The 21,447-nt window shown below is 29.2% G+C and overlaps 1 protein-coding gene across 1 annotated transcript in view; it reads right to left on the minus strand.

The window, feature by feature from the left end:
- Window positions 1-2,022: 2,022 nt before the first annotated feature.
- The window catches only part of LOC107447518 (U3 small nucleolar RNA-associated protein 14 homolog A), a gene marked incomplete at its 5' end in the record, with an annotated part of 40,055 nt that continues 20,630 nt past the window's right edge, over window positions 2,023-21,447 (minus strand). Inside the window, 9 exon segments of the mRNA XM_016062479.3 lie at window positions 2,023-2,324; window positions 6,872-6,968; window positions 7,297-7,413; window positions 8,343-8,551; window positions 10,256-10,346; window positions 11,752-11,924; window positions 14,155-14,232; window positions 16,167-16,290; window positions 18,789-18,883. Coding sequence (XP_015917965.1) covers window positions 2,079-2,324; window positions 6,872-6,968; window positions 7,297-7,413; window positions 8,343-8,551; window positions 10,256-10,346; window positions 11,752-11,924; window positions 14,155-14,232; window positions 16,167-16,290; window positions 18,789-18,883 — 1,230 coding nt within the window. The 3' untranslated portion in view covers window positions 2,023-2,078.

The following is a 21,447-nucleotide window of genomic DNA, read 5'->3' on the forward strand; positions in this document are numbered from 1 at the left end:
AGGTTTTTCTGAGAGATAACTATTTTGGTATTTGTGCAGGTACCGGTAAATGGTAGTAAATTTCACTTGGACAGACCCCTGTACTTTAACTATTAAAACAAAGTTTCAATTAGCAAACCATAATTTTAATTTAAAATTTCTTTTCTTTCCGCTTGATTGTTAAAATGACAAAATAAATGTAACAGATTGTGTTTATAAATGTAGTCTTTCATCAAAAAATAAATATTTAACCAATATATTTTTATATTAAAATATTCACTTTTAATTCTATATCAAAATAGATAAGTTGAGCTAAAAATATTTTTTTTTTTAAATCTATGTACTCATAGGAATTTTTTTTCACAAAATTTCGTTATAGAAAATCAGATGTCAAAGATACTGTAAACATATTATGAGCAAAAATACCAGTTAATAACCCTACTGCTTCAAATAGACTTTGAAAGGAAAGAATGACACTATATCAGGAAAAAAATATCTGAATTTATTGGCTTTTTTTTTTGTTCTTTCTATTTTTGGCAATTAGGTATTTTCTTTTTAATATGCTTTTAAAAAAGCTTCAGAAATATACATTTTCCACCAATAAAATATAATGTAGATTTTAATTCCACGCTTTTTTTTTCAAAGGGTAGAATTTTAATTAACAATATTTGCATTATTTTTTGAAAAAATTCATGTTTAATAATTACTTTCTACAGCTATGCAAGTCTATATTAAGACAGCATTAAATGTTTACTTTAATCTGTACTTTCAATCTCAAGAATCAAAAGATTTTTAAAAATGTAATTTTCAATGTGTTGGAATTTAACACACACCAAGAAAGAAAGTAATTTCGTTAACTAAAATTAATTAATGCAACAACTTATTTAAAATAAATTTTGAAACTAAGTAAAGAAAATAATAAAAGTATCAATAATTTAAAACACTTTTTTTTAATCTTTTATAATCAATATATATCAAAAAAAATTAGTTGATTTAAATCAATGATTGTTTTAAAAAAATCATTTGATTTAAATCATGATTTAAATCGTGATTTAAATCAAGCTGATTTAAATCAACAAACCCTGCTTATGGTTTCACATTAAATGAATTTGAATTGTTCTATATTATGTTATTCATAACTTTGAATTTTTTAATTTTATTTCCAATAGCAGATCACAAAACAACTGTAGTTAAAAAACAGACAATAACATGAGAAACAGAAGGAAAGATGAACAATACATCAAAAACAAAACTACAGTGAGTCTATAGATCGTTCATTTTGTGAAGGGCTCTCCAATTCTTCTCCCACAAGTGTCCAGAGTTTAGTGCGGGGCAGTGCCTAGTGTGGTTTATGTCCATTTCTTCTTGAATATTACACAGTGTGCAAATAGGGCTTGAAATTATATTTATACGGAATAGATGTTTGGAAAGGCAGTCGTGGCCAGTAGCGAGGCAAAAGGTGGCCACAGACCTGTCCCTTGGCCATAGTGAAATATCCTTGGTGTCGTTTATCAATTTCTTGTCTTTGTTTGCCTCTTTTATGTTTTTCCAAAAAGACTTTTTAATTAACTGCTTGGCGGTGTGATAAGGAATTGGTTTATTTATTATTTGTGTAATTTCGTTGCTTTCTTTGCCAAGGAGTCTGATGATTGATTTCCCTGGAGTCCGCAGTGTGCTGGTCATAATTTTGAATAGTAATAGGTATTTAATTCCTCTAAGATAGTTAACTGAATTTCATAAATGAGGCTCACTTTATAATGTATTAGTGACACTTATTTAAGTATTCAAGAAAACAATAATCTGCAAAACAATTCTATTTCAACAGGGATTTTTTAAGGAAACTTACTCAACTTTAGGGAATTTTTTAAAATGTACAAACACTAGGAGAATTTTTATTAAACCAGTAGAAACTGGCAAAATAAAGTAGTCTACTGGAAAATCCAGTAGAGTTGGCTGCTATGCAAATCTAATGTTATTGAAAATAGAACAGTTTCAAACTTGTAACTATCAATGTCGATCTTTTTCAATAAATAAAAATCCAAATATAATTAAAATTTATTGCTTAACAAACATAAATAAAATATAGTACATAGTATTTATCAGAAGGCTTTGACAGCATCGTTGCCAACCTTCTTCTCTTTCCTTTTGTTGTGTGTGACTGCTTTGTTTTTCAAAACAACATCTTCACAGTCAATAGGTTCAATTATTTTTCCCATTTTGGTGATCACTTTGGGTGCCACTAAGCTCTGGAAGCTACTCTGAGGATTCCAGGTGTGACCAACGGGCTGCCTGATGTAGCTCTCAAACTGATGGACATTTGTGAAAGGGAATGGTAAACTGTTAACCTAAGGTAAGAAAAACTTTATAAATACTAGTGGAGTTTGTTTAGTGCAAAAGTTTTTCATTCAAAATCATTATTAATTCTATAAATTTACTTAGTATGCAATCGCAACACTTTTTTTACATTAGAAGAACATACTATAGTGTTCGAATTAATTGGGACAAGCAAGATTTTCTCATTCAAGTTGGTATGGGATTGCCAGTGATGTCCCGAACCGCTTCAAAGCAGTTATATCTGCCTTGAGCAGCGGTGACGGATAGACCTTCACTATAATTTACTCGTCTGACTGGTTTTAGTGTATTTGTAGTTCAGTTGTGAGCATTTCAGTGTGGAAACTGGTGGTTATAATTTTGAGTTTAGTCTAACACAAGTTATGTGCTTATAAAAGATTGATATTAGTCCGTGGAAGCGCTCTAAAATTATCGCTCTTAATAAACACACTTCTATGACTGTAAGAAACATCGCTACAGCACTTGGTGTAGAGCAATCTAGTGTTTCCAGAATTCTTAGAGCATTTTAAGATTCCGACTCATCCTCTCCAAAAAGAAAAGGAAAATGTGGACGCAAACGGAAAACTACTCCAAGAACTGATAAAAGTCTAATAAGAAATAGTAAAATTAATCCAAGAAAGACGAGCACAGACCTCCGAAGGGATTTATTGGATTGTGGTGTTGATGTGAGTACTTCAACTGTACGAAAAAGGCTTCTAGAAGTTGGACGTAAGGCAAGAAGACCAAGGAAAAAACAATTTCGAACTCAGAAAATGATGAAAAAACGTTTAGCATGGGCCAGAAAATACCAAAAAAGGACTGTAAATGACTGGAAGAAAGTGGTTTTCATTGATGAAACACATTTATTTGTGCAGGGACACAAATCAAGTGTAGTTAGACGAAGTGAAGGCGAAAGTCTGAGACCAGATCATATCCAACAGACTGTAAAGCACCCTTCTAAACAAATGTTTTGAGGTTTCTTTACAACAAATAGCACTGGAAGCTTAGAGTCTCTAAAAGGCATGATGAATTCAGCCAAATACATCGATATATTACATAGTAGGATTGTTCCATTCATGGAAACATTCGACGGAACATTTCAACATGATTTGGCCCCTTGTCACAATTCCAAACTGGACCAGAATTTTATGCGAGAAAACAAAATAAAAGTGCTTTATTGGACTGTTAATTCACCAGACCTAAATCCCATTTAGAATCTGTGGCATATTCCAAAAAATCGCTTAGCCAAGATGAATTGCACGACAGCAGAACAAATTATAAAAAGTGCTATTCAAGTATGGTTCCACGACGATGAAGTCAAGACACTAGTGGAATCAATGCCAAAACATGTCCTTGAAGTCATATCTGCTAAAGGAGGACATACTTCATATTAATACAGACATGTATCAATGTAACTTAAGGTATGTAATGATTAAAAGCTAAAGTTTCAATAAATCACTTTTTTTTTTCATTTGTCCCAATTAATTCGAACAGTATAGTATGTTAACATGTTTCTGTGATTTTACAATTATGGTAGAGAAGTCTTTCTCATTTCTCCTTTTGGGGTTTGTACAAATACTATGTAAGCATGCTTTTGGCAATTTTAGACACTGCTCTGGACTTGCCCCTAAATATAAGCAAATTACATAATCCCTTATACTTATGTAAGAAAGTCGAAACTCCTCCTTTGTTTTTTGCTTTGACTTTGACAGTAGTAATCTAATTTTAAAATTGAATTGAAATAAACAATGTAACTTTACAGAAAACAAAATTTATCTTTCAATTTCTTTTATAAAATTTTAAATAGAATATTCTTTAGGAATCCTTCTAAATATCTTTACTTTTGAAACTAGTACCAAAAAAAAATTTCTAACATTTTCCTTTCTTAAATTTAACTGATATTTCACGATTTTTTCAAGTATCTTTTTCTAATTAGTTGTCTACATTTGCATTAAAAAAGAAATTTTTTTCTTGAAACTAATGTGATTTTAATATCGTAAGTAAATATTAATCAGATCCAACCTCCCTAGTCAGGGAAATGAAAAAATCACACCCCTCTTTCAATAGGTGCTTACACAATACTTGAATGACCACTTAAAATTTTTAATCCAAACAAAAACATTCAAAATATTTTTCATGTAACGAAGTAATTTCTACCCTACAGTATAATTTTTAGATGCTTATCTTCCTGATTTCTGTCCTTGTTGGAAACTTTCAAACATTTTAATTTTTGGTCATTTTAATTTGACTATTTTGGCTTATTTAATTTGGCTAGAAAATGACTTATTTTCTTCTTTTATCAAAGTTTAAGTTTTTGAATGATTTGGTACTCTAGATGAAAATGGAAAAACGACAGATGACACTCATACTTTTTAAAAATGGGCAGAGAACTTATAACTGCTTCATTTCCTATAGGGGAAAAGATTTTGAATAGTGTAATGGACAACAACGATAAGGGTTAAGATATGAATTGTGATTCTGAAAATGAAGACTCGATAGAATCCAAAACTACATTGGGCTGAAATGTGTCATATTGAAACAATATTTGGACATATTTATTCATCACTTTCCAGGACTCAAACTTAATGGCTCAAGAGGGTGATCCAAGATATGCTAATTGATTAGTGCAGATGATTTTTAAGTTACGAAAATTAGACATAAAACGTACTATCTCTGAATAAACATATCTTTTTTTCAACGGATTCAGGTTTCTGACCTCCAAGATAGAAGAGGTCGCCTCAATCTGGGAAATATGGTACCTATAGTTTAGTCAGGAGACCCATTCATAGTTTGAACCCCTTAATGCTAATATTACTTTTTTCGTATTTTGCCATATCTCAAGAGCTTTTTGAGTAATATAAAAAAAATTTGTACACAATTATAAAATTTGTTCATCCAAAGAAAATAACATGCAAAAAGAAAATTTTAGTAAACATTTATTATTTAATTCAATAATATTCCAACAAATTTAGAATTGTATGGTATACAATTTTTTACATCATTTCAAAGTACTAAGTACTTTGCCTCATTTTTAAGTATATTTCAAGTAATTTTGGATGGGAAAATCGATTGAATAGTTCCTCAGAAATTGAAATTTAAATAAACAACTTTTTTAGAATCGGAAACTATTCAACCAATTTCCCTCAAATTTTGTATTTTGCCATGTAAAAATAATTCTTTAGAATGATGCAAAAAATATATACCTTACGATTCAAAAATTTTCAGACCATTATTACATAAAATATTAAAAAATATTATACATTTTCTAAAATTTATTTTTTTGCATGGAATTATCTTAGGATAAATGAGTTTTATAATTGTGTGCAAAAATTTTTCAATTTGCTTAAAAAGTTCTCGATATATCGTGAAATATGAAAAAAGTAAAATTAACATTGAGTAGTCTAGGATTGCTCTCTTGACAAAACTATAGGGATCATATATCCCAGATTGCGACTACCCCCTATTTTTTGGAGGCCAAACATCCGAATGCATTGAAAAAAAAGGGTATGTTTATTCAGAGAAAGAATGTTTTGTGTCCGATTTCGTAACTGAAAATATGCCCGCACTAATGAATTAGCATATTTCAGATCATCCCCTCGAACCATTAAGATTGAGTTCTAGAATGTGAAAAGTTCAAAAGTTATTCAAGATGGACCTTTTTCTTTTTTTGGTGATCAACACATTTCACTGCCTTTGCCTTCATTCAAAACTGAAACATGGGGCCAATTAGTCTTATTTTTATAAATTTATACTGAAACAAAGTTAGATGTTAGTATTTCTCAATTGTGGATATAGATGCATCTTCATCACAAAACAAACTTAATACCATAATATGACTATTCAAAACTATTAAAAGAGGTTCCTCAGAAATATGGAAGAAAATGTGCAAAATTCTATTTTTAGTGATGTATATGTGATATAAGTTATATCGGTACAGTGATAGCAAATGTTAAAAATTTTATAAAAATTTACAAAATTCAAAACAATGCAAAGCGAATTCAGAACAATGAAAATAAAGAGTAGAATAATATTTTGTTTCGTCCCATCATTTTCTTCTTATTTTAACAAATAATATGTCTTTCTAGAAAATAAAGAAAGGACTATTTTTAATACTCTTTAAGTTACTTCACTGGGCTGAAAATACAATGCAAATTCCCAATGTAACAAGATATTTTTTCGTTATTGTTTCATCGTGTAATAAAACATTATTGCATTTTTTCATATAAATAAACTGTAAAACTAATGATTTAGCAATGCATTAATTGCTATATATGTATTTTATAGTATAAATAAATGTTCAAAATAATTTTTTTAATTAATTTTTAATAATGTTTAATTCGAAGTGCCTATTTTGGCTGTAGATTATGGTCTGTTGGGTTAAAAAAGTCACAGCAAAGTTGTAAAATAAACCAGATGATACACTTTTATGTTATATCTTACATAATTAAAGTATCAGCCAAGAACAATTAAGTTATAGTAAAAAAAAAAATTCTTTCATTTCGAACATTTTTTTTATCAGTTAGGGACGATTGATGTATGAACTATAAAGTAGGGATTTTACCTGGTGTTCCGATGCTTTTTTGTCCTTATCTTCATTTATAATGACATTTCCTAAAGTGTTTTTCCTAGCAGGAGCTGATGGAGCTTTGATAAAAAACCTTTATGTAGGAAAAGAAAAAGAAACAATACACTTTTTAGAAAAATTATTAAATATTACACTTGAACAAATATTATCCACATAAAATAATGTAAGGAAACATTTAATCAGTGATATTAAGATTAGACATAAACATTATTCAGGATTTACTTTTATTAAAATGTCTAAATCACTAAACAAGGATTACATATCTAAGCAATTAGATTCTCAGTCTAACCTAAGATCTCAGAGATAAAAATTTGAAATGTTTCTAATGGTAAATTAAAAGATATATATACTAAGGGAGTAAAACTAAGCATAAAATAAAGGGAAAAAGAAAAATGTTATACCGTCTCTTTTTTCTCTTTGATTGTTCAATGTTAGGTCCACCCCAAGACCCCCAGCCTGGCAAGAATAAATCAATTCCTTTCACTTCATTTGCTTTTTCGGTAGATTCTTTTTCTTCTCTGAAATATTTATTTTAAAAATTGATACAGAAATTAAATTGAAAATATATATATATATATATCATACACTTTCAAAGCTTATTTTTAAACAGCATTCATCACACACAAAACAATAAAATTGGAGAAATTTTATTAATTAAAAAAAAAAAAGAAATACAGAAATTCTTACCTACCTTGTTTTTTCCTCAGGGCAAGACAGAAAGGTAAGGCCACCCTTAAAATTTTTTATGCGGTTTTATTTATTTTGTAACTAGGTATTTTATTGCCAGCCAGTGGCCAGTAGAAACATTTTTAATAAAGTCCACTTTTTCAAAAAAAGAAAATTCAAACTATTCAAAAAATTTTATAGACCTCTCTAAATAGGTTCATGAAAAATTTAAGCAGTGCACATAACATTTTCAGATAATAAAATTTAGGGTTTGAGTTTTTGAACTAATAATGAAATGTAACTAGCAAATTTTTAAAAACCAATTTTTTATATTCGGTCGTTTTGTGGCTGGAGAGGATCCTTAATTTTACCCTATATAACTAGGAGCCCAGTCGCAGAAATCCCCTAGCACAGCAGCAAATACTGCAGATTTTTTTTTTTTTCAAACTTAAAAAATAAAAATTATCTCAGAATCTGAAGATTATATTTCCTTTAACAAACAAAATAAGCCCCAATAAATAAATAAAAATCAAACTAGCCTAAAATATTACTGAAAAAAAAGTTTTTAGCAAACCAGTTTTTAGCAAATTTTAGTCCATACCTTTATCTATATAACATGTGCTAATTTTGCTGTACATATGTCAGATTAAGCCTAATTTTTAAAATTATATTCGCTGGCGTACTGGGTTAGGGTTGCAGACAAATTTGAATGTATGGAGATTGTGTTGCAGATTAACTCTCTAAATTCTAAAGGGACAACATGTAACATAAAGAAAATCACCTGAATTCAGCTATACAGTCTTCATCTCCAAAGGCTTCGCTCATGGGCATCACATCCCCCAGCACATCATCTAAATCTTCATCCCCAAGTGTGAAGCCATCAGGGGCAGCAGAATCTAAAAACTGTTCTTTGGATAGAAAATCCTTCATGTCAACATCTGTAGGCACCTTACTTGGAAGAGTACACTTGTTTGTAGAACTTTTGTTTACCTTTAAACACATAAGAGAATAATAATTTTAATAAATGTAAGATACATGCATACACCTGAAAAGTAATACAATTTGCAAATATTTTTGAAGTTGTCCATTTTTTAAGAAACTGATGTTTTTCTTGGTATTACTTCCAATTGTATATTAAAAGATGATTGAATATCAAAAGGATAAATCTATAAATGAGGGTCAGCAGTCCAACAGTGTTCCCAGATTGATGTCCAAGGAAGAGCAGGTGAGACAAGTCCATCTCTTTGTAGAGATTACAAAAAGGATTAAGAACCACATTGATGCAACAGATTTCATCCTAGACCACAAAGAGACACTGAGAATCTGTTCAAGCCATGGTCTATTGGAATTGTGATTTTTGAGTTCCTTGCGGAAAGAGTCTCAGAAGATGTTCTTTATTAGACATTATTAAAAGGAAGTCTAGAATCTCTGGAGAATAGAGGCCGCCTCATCTCCTTATTCCACAGTGGGCCTGAATCCATTGGAGAACTACTGTTTTATTATTACTGGCAAACCAGTTGAGGAGATTTAATCCATTATCGATGGTTAAAGTTCTAGAGTGGTTGAGAGCATTAATTGCTTGAAGTGCAGCCTTTGAATCAGATAATAATACAACTTCTAAAAAAGAGTCTAGACGTGGTCGAAGTTGTGACAGGGCCTGGTAAATGGCCGCAATCTCACCATCGAAAGCTGATCTATAAGTATTGTGTAGCTTTGAGGAGAACTCCTCCAGACTGAAAGTCTGAAAGTGTTTCCCAAACAGCCCCAGACTGAAAGTCTGGGGCTGTCTGCTGATATGGTAACAAGCGAGAGCGCATTTCCAATGGGGGTGAAATGGCGGAGAGAAGGTGTCAATTGGCTTACTCACGACGACCTACGCTAAAATTAAGACACCCCACACCCCTATTCGAAGTGGCCTTTTCTTGTAGCCATAGTACCCGCCACGACGCGAGACGGGTGTCTGGAGGAGTTCTCCTGAACGCCGCACTATACCTATGGGAGTATAAAGGCAAAAAAGTTCACAGTAAACACAAGCACCGGTGTTAACGTAACCGCTCACTATGGAACTATCAATATAAATTTTTAACCATTCCTCCTTAGGGTAAAAGGATCCCATTGTTTAGAGAGCGAGAGGTTTTAAAACTTCTTCACTAGTCTCTGACTTTGAGACTTTCATGATTAGATCAAGCGGATATAAAATAGAAATTGATGTCAGTGAATGCTTCTTAATGTAAAAATAAATTTATTAAGAAGAGTAAATTTTGACTATCAAAATGTTTAAAATTTTGTCATTAATTGCGGCTTTTGTTTTCAAAACCAACTCAGCCTACTTTAATTCCTAAATTAACATTTTCTAGTTTCTTCAATATACTTTAAACATCCTTTTACTAAAGCTGAATTATTTACTTGATAAAAATATTTTAACAAACAAATATGACTATATTTTAATTTTGTTCGGTGTAAATCTAATTGCTAAAAAAGCTTATTTTAAATTTTTTTTGCTAACTTTAGAAGAAAAAGAAACTTTCTTATAAAATAATTTAATAAATAAACAAAACCACGATTCAAAATTTACTATTTCAATCTATTTATGGAAAAATTAAAGCAGCAAGCACTATACTAACTTTAAAGGAAGCAGTAACTTTTTTATAAAGCAATCGGATGAATAGATAGCATTTCTACCAATAAACATACTTTTTCTGGTATAACAGGTTCCTCTGGAGTTTTGTTAGAAGAATCATTTGTTTCCAAGGTAATGTTAATGGAATTATGTGTGGCTGGTGGCCTAAAAGGAAAAAAATAACATTTTTAAGTAAAATCAAATGGCAACTTCAGAACAATGCTCTTAACACACAGTAAAAACAAAAATGTAAGTAAAGCAAAACAATAAGCTTGAAAAACAGTAAAATCCATAATATTTTACTAAATTTATTAAGCATATTTTATTTTAAACTTTACAAACACTGAATTATAAAAAAAATTGCTAAAAATTATTAATTTATAAATCAATACGTTGCATTTTTTTTATTGCTTTTTGTTTATAATACTCAGCAAATAAAAAAGAAGTTTATTTAAAATTTATTAAAAAAGAAATTTATTTAAAAGTTAAAATTTTAAAAAAAATTAGGATGCTTACTTTTTCCAGAAAACTGTATAAATTCCATATTACAAAAAATTGCTAGATATTTACAAAATAAATAAATAAATAAAATAAAATAAAGTCTAATTAAAAGGCATAAGGTTGATAAAACTATTTATTTATTTTATTTACTGAGATGACAAGTGTAAAGTCACTAAACTAATTTAGCAAGCTTCCCAATACTTTAAAATAACTGTATTAAAAGCATTTGTTAGTTTGCGCGGGAAATAAAACTATCAAAGAAAATTTAACAAAAAATCTTATAGTTTACAAAAAAAACAAAGAAAAAGAAATGGAAGAAACCTAAAAGGAGCAGAGGGTTTTTCTTTCGAATTAAATTTATTTCAAATAAGGAAAACAATGTAATTAAGCATATTATATTAATATTAGAAATTTAATTTAAGTTTTAAACTCTATTTTTAACAAGTATTTTTTATTTAAATTAAAATTCTAATAAATAAGCTTTTAATTTATTAATTTAAAATTCTAATTTGTTTTACTGTTTCCTATTCTTAATAAAATAATGATAATTCAAATAAAACATATGAATTTTATTGTTCCAACTGCCAGGACTAAACTATTGGCTAATTAATACTGTTTACTATTCCTGCTTGGTTTATTATTGCTTTAAACAGCAATAATAAACCAAGCAGCAATAATAAACCAGGACAACAGCAATAATAAACCAGGACATACTTTTAATATTGATTTAAAAACGCATAAATCTAATTGTTCCACTTACCAAATTTGCTTAACTAAAATTTATTGTTAAGCTCATCATTTACTGTTTACCGTTCTAAATTGAATATTGATTACTCAAAATAAAACAAGTAAATCTTACTGTTCCAAATTTTAAATTAAGTCATCAATTAATTCAGATCAAATATTTATATAAAGTGCATATGTAGTGGATTATTTATTTTTACTATTAGTGTAGTGATTTATTTTTACTGAGATAGCATAGAACAGTTTATAGGCCTTCTCAACACCGTAGAAAAACTAATTTTAGCAAATAAGTAATCGTTTAAGTAAAATCATTAAATAAACTTACTCTTCATCATCATCGGTGTTGTTTCCAAACGTCTCTTCAATCAGACCAATGTCATCCATAGATGGATTTCTTTTTGCAGAAGAATCCAAATTAGCTTGGACATTTTCTGCAATTTCAACTTTCTCCCTCAGTTGACGACCCAGTGACAAATCTTCCTTTAAGATGCTGCGACTCTACGATTAGAATAACTTTGTAAGAAAAGAAGAAAGAAAAAGTTCTACAGTATTCTTTTTGAAAAAGTCTCACATTAAGGCCCATCTGGATACATACATATTACGTAACATCAAATTAGTATTTAAAATATTTAGAAATTGAATTGCTTATCTTTATTGACAAGGATGGGAAGGAACATGAGCAATGTTTGTGTAGGAAAAAAAAATTCCCTTGTTGAGGTATAGAAATAATTAAAATTTGGAAGATGGGATCACATTGTGAAAAAAAATATTACATAACCGCATAAGACATATATGTTTTTTTTTCCAATGGCAGGCACTGAATTTGTATCTTTGCCTATACTATGCCAGAATTGTTGCTCATTTCGCGTTACCCAGTAGGTACCTGTGAACCAAAGTCACGGAGGCGAGCAACATTGCCCACGCCACACTGCCACAAACCCGTTTATAGGGTGGGCCACATTCACACATCATACACACACACAACAGAGGACAGCACAAAGAGAGAGAGAGAAACATCCATGCCCAGAGCGGGATTCGAACCCGCAGCCTATGGCTTCGCAGTCAGGCACGCTAACCGCTCGGCCACCTGGCCGGCGCATAAGACATATATATACTTCACAAACATGTAGGATTATGACTTAATTTTGGTGATAAGGTTAAAAAAATATCCAAACCCACTAAAAATAAGCTCAGAGAGTATTTGAATTGCCCCTTTACAGCAATAAGTTTCTCAGAAGCAGAAGTATTTCTATATTTTGTTTCACATTAATTGTATATTTTGTTCTGAGTTGTTTTAAAAATTAAATCTTTCTCCTATGTAGATAGAAAACAATAGGCATAGGACAAACAAAAAGTGTATTTTGTGAAGTTAAAAACTTATTAATGCATAGGCATGTAGAATAGGCATTTTTGTTGTACACATAAGCATACAAAAATGGTCAATCAAAATGTTGCATCTCAGTAAAATTTTTGAAATTTCATTTGATAAACCAGAAAAAAGATGTTATAGGTAATCTGATTATCCATAGCATGATTGGTAGGGAGCTGAACCCATGTCCAAGAGTTCGATCCCCATCGGCCAAAGTTTCCCCGTGCATTAAATGGTGACTGAGGCATGTTAAATCTGTCGAGTCGCAAAGTCCTCCATGCTCTCATAACAAATCAATACTCCGGGGGGTACTGGTCCAGGAGTTTCCTTGTCTTCTGGATTGGTTCAAAATTATAAGGCTATGGAGTTGAACATTAGTAATCATAAACCCAAAATTTAGTTGGTTGTTCAACGACGGATATAAAATCTGATTATCCAGGAGTATTTAAAAACTCACTGTTAGTAGGAAGTTTATAAAATATTTAGGATACATAAAATGAATTCCATTCTTTTAAATTTAGACTAAAAGAAGCTGACAAACTTGATTAGGGTTGGCAACTATTAATATACGTATAATAGATCAATATTTTATGTGGCTTATAAAGCAACATAATTAATGAAGGGGGAAAAAAGAGGCCCCTCATCATCCAGATTCTGCAAGAAATTTTGCATGTAAAATAATGTCTTCACTGACTAAGCATATGAATAGTTGACCCAAATTTAATTCCATTTCTCTTAATTGCATTCTTGCACATAACTAACAGGCTTTTACTATGCTAGGTCAATGGAATGAAGTGCACAAGGGGGGAAATTTTATACAATCTTACTTAAGGCCTAAAAGATAATGATTATAAAAATAAAAAAAATACATCTAAACATATTTTCAAAAATAAAGTATAAATTGATTTATTTTCCATTTTTGTTAGAATAATGATAAAAGTCAGTTTTCAGAGCACTAAACCATAAAAGAATTAGTTGTGATTCAGTTAATTATTACAGTCTCAAAATGCATTAAAATCCAAATTATAACTTAAATTTAAATAATAATAATTTTTAAGTATAAGGCTCAAAAAGTGATTTAATTTACACCTGGTATACCAACTTGGCAAAGAGTGAAAAAGTATTTTATTTTGTCCTCGAACTTCTAAAAGAATTAAATTATAAAAGAGCAGATAAATTTCGTGCTTATTTCCACGAATGCAATGTTGCAGTTTTAAATAATGCAAAAAAGGGGATAAGCTTAAATTAATCTAATCCACATAAGGAACAGAGCAAAAAAACTATACATAACACTTACTATACATACTATACATAATATTATTAAAAAAACCTATACATATACATAACTAAAGTACTCACATCAGGATTATATTTCGCTCTAAGTTTTTGCTGCTTTGCCCATTTTCCAGTGTTCCTATGCTTTAATGTTACTCGCTCCTAAAGGGGATATACATAAACTTTAATTAAATACATTATTACGATAAATATACTTAGCATGAGTTTAAGCAAACTGATAATATTTTAATAACTATTTATTTATGCAATAATTACTACAAATAACACAAAAATGGGGAGGATACAGCAGTTTGGATAAAAAGCTGAGCATTGTGAAATTACATAGAACTTTAAAAACAACAATTCCAAATTACAAATAAAATATTAATAAAAATTACTATTTAAAAGAATAATTTTATGAAGTATAATATAGTTTAAAAATATTTATTCATAAATATATTCAACAGTTTTATTTTAAATTGTAATTGGATTTACGTTTTTTAAAATCAGAGCATATACACATTTTTAAGTAAAATATTTCAATAATTTCAAATGCAACCAAATATAAAAAAAATTAGTGAATGACCCCTCAATTTACCATTTTCACAATTCTGTGAAAGATAAATTGTAAATTAAATTTAAATCATTTAAAAAAAACTATACAATAAGATCAATTCAAATTTTCAGAATACCTAATCTCTATCATACTACAAGATTTGATTTTGTCTCTTTAAAATAATAAATAAATTTATGACACCCAATTATCTCTCATAAAATTTCATGAATAAAAATTTTATTCAATCAAGTTTTTCTTCTTCTTTATAATAGCATCCAAGACTTGTAGAAATTCTGAAACAACAAAATCGTTAGAATAGCTAAGATACTTTGATCACTTTTGTGTATGGTCCCCTAGTTCAATATATTAAATTTTTGAAATTTAAGAATGGTTAATATGGTTATGATGGAAATCAAGCAACAAAAAAAAAGAAAAGCGAAATCTGCAGATTCTCAGAACAGTGGAGTTTTCGATAACATTTCATTTAAAGCTCAACATCTACTAACTTACAAATAATCAGGGGTGATTGTGAGCCCAAGTCAAAATTCCGGAAAATTCATTGAGTTAAAAAAAAAACGAAAAAAAAGAACAGTTTAATTGAAAAATTAGAAAAAAATTTAAACAAGGTTTTTTTTCCTTTTTCTCAATATTTCTTAGTTCACTTAAAAATATTTAAAATTTTACACATACCTATACCATTTACACATACCTGGAGAAGTAATTAAAATTTACAAATATGTCTTTCTTTCTTGAGTTTATGATTATAACAAATATTTACTGATAAAAAATGAAAATTAATCATGAATATGAGCTCTCTGGCTCTCCCTTACAAACAAATAAAATAAACTGTGTTTTTAAGTTCCACCTTTGAAAATCCGGAAATTTCTGTGATCAATGATTTTTTTTAACATCTGGACCTTCGATCTCCGGAAACTTCCGGATCACTGTTAGCGAAAATTCCAAAAATCTGTATTTTTTCCGGAGCACAATCAGCCCTGAATAATGGACGAAGTGGAGATTGTTTGCGTGTTTCTATTTTAGGGATTTTAATAATTATTGAAGCTAAAAAAACAAAAACAAATTTAAAGGCAAAATAGATTAACACTACAGCTGTTTTGATGCAATGGACAAACAGCATCACCAATAACAAAATAAAACAGAAATATCTGTTAAGACAAATATTGTACTACTTTGTACCGCACATAAAATAAACATTAAAAAAGTACACATAATACTGCATAAAGGAACATATTATAACTTCAGTTTGATAATAAAAAGCCTCCATATGAGTCCAAACACTTAATGAAAGATTGTTTTGTGTCTAAACACACAATGATTTCTTTTATTCTATGAAGTGCAATGGTGAAGGTTTCTTATTATAGAACCAAAACTATAGTAAGATTGTTTGTATCTTTTCTTCATGTTGTTCAGCCATACTTATATTTAATTTAATTAAAGCTTAAAAAAGTAAATAAGATAACGTGGAATAAATGCCATATAAAAACTATCTAGTAATTATTAATATTTGAAAACATCTTACTAAAATTCTTATCTTATCTAGGTCAGCAAGCTGTTCTAAGGCTTTTGCTGCATCAGTTTTTTGCAGCTCTTCAAATTCCTTCATAACTTTTTTTAGTTTTTCTTTTTTTAATAGTCGATGATATCTAAAAAATGTATACAAAAATATCAGAATTAGTTTGGTTTATTAATTATCCATTTAGAATCCTAAAAGAATGTATACATTTACAAGGTAAAATTTTTCAGCAAATATAATTTTAAGTTCTGATATCAGAGGTCCGGTAAAAGGAGTTATTGAGGTACGCAATGAATATTGGCCAACACAGATATTTTAAACACTATTGGTAAGTAAAGAAGGACAGTAATAGAGTCCCTTCAAGCTCTTGAATCTTAGCCACAAGCATGGGTCTCATTAACAATGATAATAAAAACAAAATAATTAATTTTTTACCTTTAAAAAGATTGATGTCATAAACTAAACTGGTCTAATAATTATAGCCAGAAAGCTAAAAGCAGAAAATTATTAACATAATAAAAATGACCAATAAAGGATTCTGCGAGCTGCAAAGATGATAAGTTTCTTTCATAGTGGGGAGAAAAAAAAGAGAACCAGAGGTAAAACTACTGTGGAAGAAATTAATTTCTTCAAAAAAAAACTCTTTTTTAAAAAGAAATATCAAAATTAAAACAATTCCCTAAACAGTTTAGAATCACAATCTAGTTTTAAAATAACTGTTTGCAGTTGTTCAATATTTTAGTTACATCATATAGTAAAACCTAATGGAAGAAATGTGATTAGTAATACCTAATAAGAATATAGAAAAACCTAATTTTACAATTAATAAAAGAATATTTTAAAATCTAGTTTTACAATTATTAACAACAGAATTGTTAAAACATCATAATCAAAATGTATTTATACTACTAAATTAACAAATCCCACGAAAACATTACAAATCATATGTTGAATAAATTACAAGTAACATATTGATTTTTATAACCAAACTCTGTTAAGTATGAATAATGAAACTGACTCCTAAAATAGTATAAAAATAGTTATTTTTTTTATAAAAGTAGATGTGAAAAATGTAACTTTCTGATACAATATTAAATTAAACTAGTTTAAATGTAAGCATCTCTTATAATACTTATTGCTTAATAATGCATTGGTCTTGTTTATTTCTTCCATTTTGACCAGTTTTTTCCAATTTCTTCCACTGTCCGAGAAGAAATAGATTTATACCAGACATTATATGCAAAACTTGGTGTGTTGAGAAAATTGAAATTAAATGTGGAAAACCAGAATTGAAACACAAAAGAAATTAATACACGAGATAGCAGCAAATTAGGCTAATTTAAAAATGCTATCAAGAGTGACTGATTAGTTTTATTTTTCCTTTTTCAATTCATAGTTATGCATTTAACATCACACACATTAGTAATACATTTAGTTTGCAAACTGAAAAATAATTTCTTTACCACAAATAATCCAAGGGCCCACTGTTTTTCCATACACACTGTGCCAAATTTTTTGAAAAAATAACAAGCATCTCTACAGGAATTCATTGGCTTGTTGCCACTTTTATAAAATTGTCTTCAAAGTATATTAGTAATCCACTGCAACTATAAATGATTATAAGTTTTCTACAAGATAATGGCAGCATCTTTTTCTCATTCCAACAAAACTTAAATAAGTGCAGTTACCAAACACTTGAGTCACTACCATATCTTGTATAACCTGTTTAAACTTCATGCCAGTGAAACATGGATCTTAACTAAGATAAAGAATGTTCACTGAGCTGTGATGGCTCAGGGGGAGATAAAGCACTTTCCTTCCAATGAGGTAATCCAGGTTTAAATTTCAATTATGTAAAATATCCCTAATATTAGATGGATCATGGATCATAATCCTTTCACTGCCAGGCTAACAATAGGAAGTTTTTGTAGTTCTCTTATTCATGTGGGTTAGTTCATCTCCATGAAGGTTAGTTTGTCCTAATGCTTGATCCAGAAGTTCCCTTGGTCCCTGGGTTAGAATCAAAATTGCAAGGCTACGGAGTTGAATATTAATAACTGTAAGCCCAAAAAATAGACTGGCTGTTCAACATCAGTTGAAAACAAGGTTCATTGAACATGTTTGAGAGATAAATTCCTCAAAAATGCTTAATGCAACTTTGATTACAGATTACTACAGAATTTATAGGTTAACCCACATATAACTCAACTAATCTGATTATGACTACTTGATGAAGCTCAGATGATAATATAAATCTTGACAGAGAAAAAGGCTCTAGAGTTAAAATAAGATTGTAAAAAAATTTTAAAAAATTAAACCCTTTGAAAATTAAAAATTGGAAGAAGCTCATGGTTCTAGGAACAGAAATGGTTGTTGCACTTGCAAAAAAGAAGTATTTAACGGTTCAGCATATTTAGTTCTGAATTTAATTAACTATCAATAATCATCACGAAAGAAAATACAGCACATTTGGTCCAGATTTCTGATAATTGACTTGCGTAATATCTAATCTTTAGTGAATTTCCCTGAAATTTACTTGTAGTATTAATGTGGTATTATGCACAGACTAATTGCCTTTTAAATGGGCATTAATAGTGAAAACTACAAATTTATATGAAAATTAAATACCTTTTGCTTTTGATTTTATTTTGACGCCGAGCCTTTGCTTCTTGATAAGATATCAAAGCACGGTGTCTCATCAATTCAGCATGCCTTAGTTTAGCCTATTAAAAAAAGAGATGCAAAATCCATAACTAGAATATAGCAAGAAAGATGAAACTCCATTAAAAATTAATTACATTTAAAATCATATATGAGTTACTTAAGATTTATTGAATTTGTGACTTAGGAAAGACTCAGCAATTCAGCAGTGATTGCAAACTGTGGGCTTTTAATGTTGCTAATAAAACTTTAAAAATTTTAAAGAATCTTCTATGCTTATTAAAATAATTATCAACAAAACCCTTATACAATATCCCTAACAGCAAAATAACTTGAGCCCAAATTAGACCAACATTCTTGAATCTTGGTTCAATAAGGGTTCAAAGAGTCATTATTTTACCGATATTAACACTACATAGAATTGTCGGATTTACAAGGTATTTTACAGCCACTTTACTACCGATATTGGCCCTATATAGAATTGTCAGATTCATCTGATATTGCATATTTATTATTCAATCAATATAGACCTTCTTCTGGCTGATATAGGTCCTATATAAGCCATTCTAGAACGAATATTAAAAAATCTAGACATCCCAATATTGGTCCCTCAGTGCATGTTCTAATAGGAACCATATAGAGCCCAAAGCAAAATATAGTATCTCAAATAAGCTTATGTTCATACAGATTATGCTTGTTATATTACAGCCCCCTTACAGCTATCCTTTCATTACAAGGAACGATACATCAGGTCCAATTCGCTATTCCACATACCAGCAATTCCCAAATGGTGTTCCGCAGAACGCTAGGGTTCCAAGAGTAAGCATTTCTTTTTTTTTAAACCTGAAATATATTTGTGTTCATCCAATTTGTATTTATATAATATTATGGTTATTTTAATGAAATTATTTATGAAAAATTGCAATAAAATTGAAACAGGAATTTTTAGAAAATTTTTTCTTAATAATAATACATTGAATAAATTACTAAAGAATATGATATATAAATTATTGCATCAGTATTCCGCTTTATCATCGAACTGTGAAATTCAAAATAAAATAACCAAATTCAGGAATAAAGAATTATTTCTTTCTAATAACCTTATCACAATTTATAACAGCTCTTTTTCAAAAATTATAATTTAGGCTATTTTATTTAATTTACACTTAAACGGCAAAAACTACAAGGCTCAACTTAGACGGCAAAAAGAAATAGTCCCAGCAGACTTGCGAATTCAACTGCCTAACATAAAACCTAATTATAAGACTTATTCAATCACATTAAATGTTTCTGAATTAATTTGAAGTTTTTTGTCTTGTTTGCATATTTACACCTGCCAATGAATGCCTTTTAAAGTCAGAGTTCCATCAAAAGAAGTTCGATCGTTTAGGGTTCGCGGCTGGAAAAAAAATTGGGAACTGCTCCCGTAAACACAATGTCATTTTAACGCCCATTAGAACACCTACACTGAATCCTTCCATTATAGCAAGGTATAATCTACAGTATTAGTATAATCTACAATACTTTTCACCTTACACCACTGTTTTCTTGTGGACAAATAGAGTCATTATTTTAATTGTAGGCTGAATTATACAGATGGAATTAAATACAGAAGTTACTGAGATGATACAAAAAAGTGACTATACTGCAACAAATATAAACAACATTATGCATAATGGGTATGGAAACTAGATGTCATTAATTTTAGTCTAGCATAAAAAAAAGAAGAAAAAAATAGGATTACAGCATTCTAGATAACTATGCTAGTGAAATATTTACCTTCAAGGGGTGAGTTAGATCACCCACGGGGGTAAATATGACTCCATTTTACTCGTTAAATGTTGATACAATAAATTTCATCTTATAAGTTTTAAAATTACTAGTTTCGCTAATATACAAAATTATAAATGTATATTTCTCATTTTTACTAGTGTTTATACATAAACAGTTCTTACCATACTATGGAAATGCATATAATTGGAATGAAAAACATAAACAAGTATCCCCACTTCATTCAATGAAAAATTTTTTTTTTTTTTTTGATATTAAGTTTCTTTTCTTTTTCTTAAGACATTATTTGATGTTCTCTCTTCTTTTTTTCTGTATTTTTTCTCCTTTTTTAAATCATTTTCTTAAAACTTTTGAATGATATTTTTCCTTATAAGCACATTTTGCTCATTTATTAACTTTTGTAAATTTGTATAAATTTTTTATAGAATCTTGTTTCTTAAAACCTCCTTCAATTACAAGTAGAAAGTTTTCAAGATATAAAGAATTTTCTTTCACAATATTTCCATTCAAAAAATAATTTTTAAAACAATTGACAGTACAATTCAATTTTGATGTTCTTGAAAATTGAAATTTCTATTTATCTTTACAAGGTATTAATTTAAATTTTATTTCATTCAGAAATTACATTTTCATTTGAATTATTATCTAGTTTTTTTTACAAATTTATAGATACAAGTTGCGATTTGGAATTTTTATTATAAAAAAAAAGCTAAAATGAAGCATGTTTTTAATATTAAGGACATAGTTCTAATGGGTTTTTGAGATGTGTGTGTGGGGGGGGGGGTTCTTTTATACATTTTGAAAGGAATTTTTTAAACATTCTTTTAAGTTATCA

The sequence above is a fragment of the Parasteatoda tepidariorum genome, chromosome 6, assembly GCF_043381705.1.
Source record: "Parasteatoda tepidariorum isolate YZ-2023 chromosome 6, CAS_Ptep_4.0, whole genome shotgun sequence".
Classification (NCBI taxonomy): domain Eukaryota; kingdom Metazoa; phylum Arthropoda; class Arachnida; order Araneae; family Theridiidae; genus Parasteatoda; species Parasteatoda tepidariorum.